The sequence below is a fragment of the Sander lucioperca genome, chromosome 3 (assembly GCF_008315115.2).
Source record: "Sander lucioperca isolate FBNREF2018 chromosome 3, SLUC_FBN_1.2, whole genome shotgun sequence".
NCBI lineage: Eukaryota > Metazoa > Chordata > Actinopteri > Perciformes > Percidae > Sander > Sander lucioperca.
The window spans coordinates 1,355,511-1,363,861 of record NC_050175.1 but is presented as its reverse complement, the minus strand read 5'-3'; the positions used below and the strand labels follow the sequence as shown (position 1 = coordinate 1,363,861).

Genomic DNA, 8,351 nt, shown 5'->3' with positions numbered 1-8,351 from the left:
AGGTGGCATCAAATTACTGAGGTAAGGATCTGCTGCTTCTGTGTCTGTTGCACTCCTCATGTGAGACTAATAGTGTGAGCTAAAGTATGGCCCTGCGTTGCATTTCAAAGTAGCCTATATGACAAAGACAATGGTCTGACAGAATCATAAATATTGGACACACACACACACACACACACACACACACACACACACACACACACACACACACACACACACACGAGAGAGCGAGAGAGAGAGAGAGAGAGAGAGAGAGAGAGAGAGAGAGAGAGAGAGAGAGAGAGAGAGAGAGAGAGAGAGAGAGAGAGAGAGAGAGAGAGAGAGAGAGACAGAGGCAACCAGAAAAGATCAGGGGGTAAGGGAAGCTAAGGACACACACGCACACCACACTCAACATCGTGTATCAACAGAACCCCAACTGGAGCCCACTGCTGACCCCAGATCAGCTCCTCCTCGCGGTAACCCCGCCCCAAACACAGACGTCACAGACCGTGACGTGTGGACGCACCACTCTCCTCCTCCGTCCCAGAGCAAAGCATCATCCATCACCTCCTCTCTCTGTGTTTGTGTGCGTTTCTCTCTCTCTGTTCCCTCCGTTGTCTTTTTAATGTAGCCTAACTTCTGACTGATCGGGAGAGCAGGGAGCGTCTGGAAAGCCTGGTCCATCCCTGATGAAGGATTTGCTCGCACGGTGTTCTGTTTAAAGCTGGACACACATGCAGGACAGAAAGGATCAGATTGTATATTTTTGAGGATAACGTTGCTTTCCTCCGTGGATTTTGGCTCAGTGTTGTCTGTATTTATTTTCCCCTTCTGTGGATGTTATGCATTATGTCGCTCTGAATGAATCTTTCTCTTTTGGATTTCCACCGCGCCGAAGCTATTTTTGGGGGACCATTCTTCACTAGTGAAGTCGCGCGTTACATTTAGCATATATTGCCGTTATCTTATGAGTTCTAGTCATATTTTCAGGCGTAGCCTAACTCGAATTCGATTTTGTAAAACAATGCCGCAGTTTTCTTGAATGTGTTAGTAATACATGCAGACAAATAGTGTGTTAATTATCGCGGACAAATAGGGAAGTTGGGCGCTCAAAGTTTTGGAGACTATCGATATGGCTATGGTGGCGTGGAGAAACCCCGAGGGCGTCGGGGACACTCAGGGGACCCTCTCCTCATCGGTGTCCCAGGTCGCACCTCTGTCTCTGCCTGGGGAGCTGACGGGACACATGAACCCGGCGTCTTCTCTGGAAATGCCGCCGGCAGCAGCAGCAGCACCCCCGGGCGCACCGACGCCCAATCCGTCCAGCAGCACCACCACGAGCACCACCATCAATAACAACAACACCTCCTCTTCCTCGTCGTCCTCCTCGTCCATGGACAAACAGCAGAGCCAGCAGATCGAGTGCATCGTGTGCGGGGATAAATCCAGCGGGAAGCACTACGGACAGTTCACATGTGAAGGATGTAAGAGCTTCTTTAAACGCAGCGTCAGGAGAAACCTGTCCTACACCTGCAGGGCCAACAGGAACTGTCCCGTTGACCAACACCACCGCAACCAGTGCCAGTACTGTCGCCTCAAGAAATGCCTCAAAGTCGGCATGAGGAGGGAAGGTACGGGCAGGCGTCCTGCTGTTGTTGCTATCGGTATACCATCGTATTATCCAGCACTACACGGCTCAGGACACTGTTTGGTTTCACATAATGCTCTCTACTGTAGGCCTATTTATCGACATTATTTTCTTTGACCACGTCTGTCCTATAAACTGCTATAAATCTTGTGCATTCGACATTTGTATAGCTAGTGTCTACTTATTCCCGGACAAAGCCATGTGTGCTGCCTTTGTCTACTCCGTAATATTGTCGAGATATTTTTTTCTGCCCATTCATATTCTAATCATATTAGACTATTTTTCTCAGATACTGGTCTCTATGCTACATACTGTATATGCCCAATCATACTGTCTAGCCTGTGATGTTACATGGATTAGTGTTACAGCTAGCATCTTGTAGCATGTTTAGTAGGCTATATTATTGTTGCTATGCGCTCGCTCTATATCCTTCCTATATGGCCGTTGTGGGACTCAAATTGCCCGAAGCTGCTTTAAATGTCACATGTTTAAATTTGACAGAATTTTCGCTACATTTTAATGTTTTTTTCGTTTAATTTGTAGCCTTCAAGTGCGTGGTGTTTTTGGTAGATTATGTAATCCTGTGTGTGTGTGTGTGTGTGTGTGTGTGTGTGTGTGTGTGTGTGTGTGTGTGTGTGTGTGTGTGTGTGTGTGTGTGTGTGATGATGATGGTCGTACAGGACCACGTAGCCTACTAAGCCTACTATTAGGCTACTGCTTCCAAATTAAATGAGTGGCATATAGGAGAGTGAACCTTTTTATTGTAAATTTGAATGAAATGTAGCCTTTCTATTTACCCTCACCACCAAAAATTACAGAACAAAACACAGGCCACGTAGTATAGGCTACTATCAAAGTGGGTATGGCGAAGTTACTTGCCAGAAAGGAGCTATTAGAGGACGTGAGTTCAAGGCGCAGAGGTGACAGTTTTGGCCTTGGAATTAAATAATTTGAAATTAAAGGAGACCCTTCACAGAACATCAGAAAACGCTGGCACATTATCTGCAGGTTATGGCCAAGAAATTCGTATTCATGTCCATTTGTGAAGAGCTTGTCCACCGTAGGCTTCAATAGGCCGCAGAAATGCATAATGGCTAGGAGACTATAGGCGTGTGTGTGTGTGTGTGTGTGTGTGTGTGTGTGTGTGTGTGTGTGTGTGTGTGTGTGTGTGTGTGTGTGTGTGTGTGTGTGTGTGTTTAGAAGGTGTTCGGTTGTTTTAATTGACATTTCGCTTTAAAAGATTGTTCTGCATTCAGCTGTTTTTCTGTGTGCTGGCTTGATTTAACATTACTGTCTAATGTGTTTCTCTACAGCTGTCCAGAGAGGCAGACTTCCTACACAGTCTTATCACGGCCAGTTTGCTCTGACAAACGGAGACCCTCTCCAGTGTCATTCCTATCTATCGGGATACATCTCTCTCCTGCTGCGGGCCGAGCCCTACCCGACCTCCAGGTTCGGCTCTCAGTGCCTGCAGAGCAACAATATCATGGGCATCGAGAACATCTGTGAGCTAGCGGCCCGGATGCTCTTCAGCGCAGTGGAATGGGCCCGCAACATCCCTTTCTTCCCGGACCTGCAGGTAACGGACCAGGTGGCCCTGCTCCGCCTCACCTGGAGCGAACTGTTCGTCCTGAACGCCGCCCAGTGCTCCATGCCCGTCCACGTCGCCCCGCTGCTGGCCGCAGCCGGCCTCCATGCCTCCCCGATGTCCGCGGACCGGGTGGTGGCCTTCATGGACCACATCCGGGTCTTCCAGGAGCAGGTGGAGAAGCTCAAGGTGCTGCACGTGGATTCAGCAGAGTACAGCTGCATCAAGGCCATCGTGCTGTTCACCACAGGTAAACTCACTTTCTCTGCATGCAAACATGGAGCCCTGGATGGCTCACATGGGTTTTTAACAAAAGTCACCATCTTTGTACACGGAAGTGTGGGCAGTACATACATAAAATGATATCCAGTCAAAAAAACACAATTTTAAACAAAATAAGATTTTATTTTTTGTTTAAATAAAAAAAAAACATTACTAGACTGCATCGTGCATGCAACGAATAACGCTGGTTGAACAATGACCATTTTTATTTAATTATTTTATTGTATTTTTGTTATGTAAAAGTAATAGGCCTATATAATATATATTTGGCAATGACGGTCTGAACATTGTGTGAAATAAAAGCTGGTTAAAAACCTCTATACTTTCACAGAAATGAGTAATTTACTAGGAAAATAATGGATGCCCTGTTTCGGAGCATTAGGATTAGTACTGGGGTAAATGCGCGGGCGGTAAGGTTGTGTTCCAGGTAAAGCTAGAGTAGGCTAAGGGTTCGCTTATGGTCTACCTCATGTTACTGCAAAAAAAGTATTAGATGCACTTTTATGCTATTTATTGATTTATTTTCGAATTTCAATTTGATCAGAACTCTGACCTCCAGAATCATTATAAAGCCAAAAAAGCCTAAAGAGAAAGATAGAAAAAAATATTAAAATAAAATAAATATATTTTGAAAAGTCTTCTCTTTATAAAACGTATATAATTCCTTTCCTACTGACTATGTACGGTGACCTTATATGACCTAAAAGAAAATAGTATAGTTTCAGTATTATGAAATGTATAATTGTTATTTATTAGATTTGAAAGGCTGTAAGTGAGGTTTACAAACTGCATCACATGCCTGCAGCCCCTAAAATATCAAGCATTATGCATGCATTAATCATACAGTAATCAAACGAATGGAAACAGGGCTAGCATTTAACATTTAGGAGCTTGTAATATCATCAGAAAAGTAAAATAGCATCATCTGTGTTATCTCATTGACCCGTTTGTTATTATTAATTATTTTAAATCCCAAATATGAAGCTGTTAAATTAACCAGAGTTTAAATGTAGGCTTTACATTTTGCATTACATTATTTATCAAATAATAAATACAAATAATTAAATAGGAGAAAAAAAATATTTAAACATTTAAAATACTTAAATTGCTTTAAACATGAATTACAAAATTATGATGCAAATAAATGTCTTTATTTTTGTTATATCTTTGGCTTACAACTAATTCTCACATACACAACCTTTGTGTCGCATGGTGTTGCAAAATCCATACTAGCTATTGCAGAGCCTTTTAATAACAGTCAGAATGATGTTTGATGGCTGGGTCATGAACAGTATCATAAGGACGAGTAAAAAAAAAAAAAAAAAAGGTCTCCTGTGTAGGTCTATTTTAGTCCACATGAGCATACTGTATCTGAACACGTGTCTTTAAACTGGGACACAGAAGCCCCTGCTGCCATGCATTGGGCCTGCAGCATTACAGTACAAACAGAGGGCTCGGTCTGCAGTGTGTAGAAACACTACACATACTGTATAAAAAGGTCTTGTACAGTAAGGCTCTGCCTGGGCTCTGATGGTTTCCTTATTTCTTGTGCTGAACATCATTTCTTACATTTGATGGGAGCAATAGCGCCATCTTTGAGTCCTGATGGCAGGGGACTGATAACAGTATATCTCAATGAGGGGGAACTATATGGGGATTTAGTTTCTTTAAGCTGCTGTGTTTTTACCACAGCACTGTCCTGCGAGCAAATTAAGACATTTGACTTATTTTGTACATTATATACCTGCTTTACTATTCTGTTACTATCTCACACATGACTTACTCGGATCTATTATAAGATAATAAATTATTTGAAGCCAGACACAAATGCTCAATCCTGTCTGTTCCTTTAACGCCTTGATGTATAGTTTCAAGGGAAAAACAATGACTTTCAAGAGCAAAACCGTTTTTGCTTTTGAAACGTTTAAAAATAGAATAGTTTCTTGTTTCTGGTGTATTTTTGCCTTATGATAATCATAGTTCACTACACTACATGCTGTCTTCCCTATGCTGCTGTGTGTTGTAATCACTCTGTACTAACAAAGTTAGTAATATACCTGCAAAATTAAAGCATTCCTCATTTTGCTGGCCTTCATGTCGATGTCCGGTTGAACTACTGATCTTGACCGCTTCTTCCCCTGCCTGTTTTTTGTCTCTGTCTGCAGATGCTTGTGGTCTGTCAGACGTGAGCCATGTGGAGGGTCTGCAGGAGAAATCGCAGTGTGCGTTAGAGGAGTATGTGAGGAGCCAGTATCCCAACCAGCCTAACAGGTTTGGGAAGCTGCTGCTCCGCTTGCCTTCCCTCCGCACTGTCTCTTCTTCTGTCATAGAGCAGCTTTTCTTCGTCCGTCTGGTGGGGAAAACCCCCATAGAAACTCTGATAAGGGACATGCTGCTGTCCGGAAGCAGCTTCAACTGGCCTTACATGCCTATTCAGTAGAAGGAAAAGCTTAGGTGTGCTTCTATAAGGTCAAGAAAGGTCCCATACCTCAAATCAAGTCATTTCAGTGTGGCATAAAATCGCTGTTGCTTCAAACAAGGGAGGAAAACTGCCAGTAATAACAGGCATTTCCAATGTAAAAAAAAAATCTAAATTCATAATTTTCTTATACCATCTGCCATTTCCTTGATACCAGAGGAGAGATCTGCCTAATGCTGCATGGTGTCCCGATGTGTCTATAGAAATGTCCCTGAAATAAATGAACCATTTTGCAGACGTTAAAAGATTTCACCCCACTGACAGAATTTTTTTACTTGTTCAAAGAGAAACAATATTTGAAATGAAATGGACATTTTTTGCAGTGTGGTGACCACTCACAGTCTATGTTTTTTGGGATAACAAAAAATATTTATTGGACCCTGTATGTATATTTATCGTGCTTGTAAATTATGTTTTGGCTCTTTTTTTTTTTTTTCTTTTTTTTTTTTTTTATGTTTTACGTATTTTTGCCCCGGCAAGTGAAAAAACAGCAGGGATTGTCTTGTCTCATTGTCTTTTTCTTTTCTTTTCATACCTTCCAGACATGGCACTTTGGACTAAAGGGACATTTCAAAAAGATTTAACACAAGTGTTTGAAACCCCACATCATCTGACCTTAACCTATTTTATCATTTGTGTACAGACCGGCTGGTGAGATGAATGCTCTGTTTTAGTTACTTTGGAGTCTTATTCTATTTGCATTATCAACATACTAAGAATGAAAGGAAAAAGAGCAAAAAGATATTGGAAAACACATTTCTCATGGTCAGTGTAAGGTTGCACCATTCAATGCGTTACTCCTTTCATAGGTAATGTCATTACTTTCTTACTTTAGTATTTTCTTAAATATTTTAGTTCATAATTCCTGGCAGATGTAAATATTTCCTCTTGCCAAAGTGCTTAATTTCCACTCATTTTGATTTCTACATTTTTTTTTTTAAACGTTTTTTCTCATTTGAATGAGCAGATAATCCAGAACATCATGTTTATTTTTCATCAAATTAGTACATTTTGCCACTCATCGTTATTTTTCATTTAAACTGAGAGACGATGATAAGGCTAATTATGGCAAAAATAGATAAAGGGAAGGAAACTGACTGTACAGTAATCTGATATCTTCAAATTTGGAGGGGTGAAGTCAAAAGTCGTATTCTTTTGACTGGTAACTTGTTACAGGGAAAAATAATGACATTACCTTACTGGATTCATGATGAATGCATTACCAAACACTTGTGATTCCTTCATGTTTCCAGGTCTTTTACACTGACTGTCTCAGAGAGATTTCAAGAGCACTAGGCCTGATGCATACTGGGATACATGAACTGTACACAACTTCCACAACTCAAGTAACAAATATGTTTCATAATTATTCATGCATTTATGAGCCCAAGCCACTTTATGGCACACTAGACCACTGCAGGGTATTGCTGGACTGAAAGTTTGTGTATGTGTGTGTGTGTGTGTGTGTGTGTGTGTGTGTGTGTATATATATTTGTGTTTACTTCTTTTTGACAACCACTCTGATGTACTGTGAAAGCATATTGGTTAACATATTGGTACCGTATTAAATTATAACTCAAGATTTATAAATAAAGTGTATTTGGTTTATTTTGCCATTTCCATTCTATGTTGTTTATGACCCCACTCCTAAATAAGAAAAAGTGTGTGTGTGTGTGTGTGTGTGTGTGTGTGTGTGTGTGTGTGTGTGTGCGTGTGCGTGCGTGCGTGCGCGCGTGTGTGTGTGCGTGCGTGCGTGCGTGTGTGCGTGCGTGTGTGTGTGTGTGTGTGTAAGTACGCGAGCACATGAGTTTGTCTTCTGAAATGAAGTAAGACAGGCCTCATTTGAAGGGAAACGTTTCACTTTTCTCCTGGGCTTGATCAGAAACATATTTAAAACGTTGACAAAATGCACAGCATACACACTGTTGACCCTGCAATACAATGGATTGTATGATGCTTTAACAACTATTGATCCAAATGAATTCTTTGCATGTTAATCAATAATATGGTCTTAAAGAGAGTGGACCAGAAATGCACAGTGAACAGTGATATAATGGGAAACTATATACGGTATAACCACTAGTTACATACAATGCCACAGAAGTCTATTCTCACCTAATTTAACAGTTTTTACTGCTTGACACTAACTTAACACCTTTAAACATGTTATTCAGTATTGTATTAATTCATAAAGGTGGTTAAACTCTGCCTAAAACAAGAGAGCAGAAAAATGGAATTATAATCACGTGTGCGTTGCCAGATTGAGGAGGACAGAGAAGGATTAAGCAGTTTCTTTGCTTAGCAGACAGAGAGCTAATGAGGGGCCCCTGAGCGCTCTGTCACAACAGTTTACCCTGAGGAGGATGAAGCTG

At 41.4% G+C, this 8,351-nt stretch overlaps 1 protein-coding gene across 2 annotated transcripts; it reads left to right on the top strand.

The window, feature by feature from the left end:
- Positions 1-538: 538 nt before the first annotated feature.
- LOC116056982 (COUP transcription factor 2-like) lies at positions 539-7,587 on the top strand. 2 transcript variants are annotated; one of them, XM_031309409.2, is made up of 3 exons: positions 539-1,613; positions 2,944-3,468; positions 5,666-7,587. In XM_031309409.2, exons 1-3 carry the CDS (start codon positions 1,115-1,117, stop codon positions 5,938-5,940), a joined length of 1,299 nt encoding a protein of 432 aa, XP_031165269.1. In that variant the 5' UTR covers positions 539-1,114; the 3' UTR covers positions 5,941-7,587. The 2 variants fall into 2 exon arrangements, with proteins under 2 accessions (XP_031165269.1, XP_031165260.1); XM_031309400.2 differs by having other exon boundaries at positions 539-1,646.
- Positions 7,588-8,351: the final 764 nt, after the last annotated feature.

Bases quoted from the DNA above. Each gene is read 5' to 3' on its own strand.
- LOC116056982 (XM_031309400.2), top strand. From the start codon at position 1,115: ATGGCTATGGTGGCGTGGAGAAACCCCGAGGGCGTCGGGGACACTCAG. The intron at 1,647-2,943 runs GTATACCATCGT...GTTTCTCTACAG, and splicing joins TCCTGCTGTTGTTGCTATCG to CTGTCCAGAGAGGCAGACTT. The intron at 3,469-5,665 runs GTAAACTCACTT...CTCTGTCTGCAG, and splicing joins CATCGTGCTGTTCACCACAG to ATGCTTGTGGTCTGTCAGAC.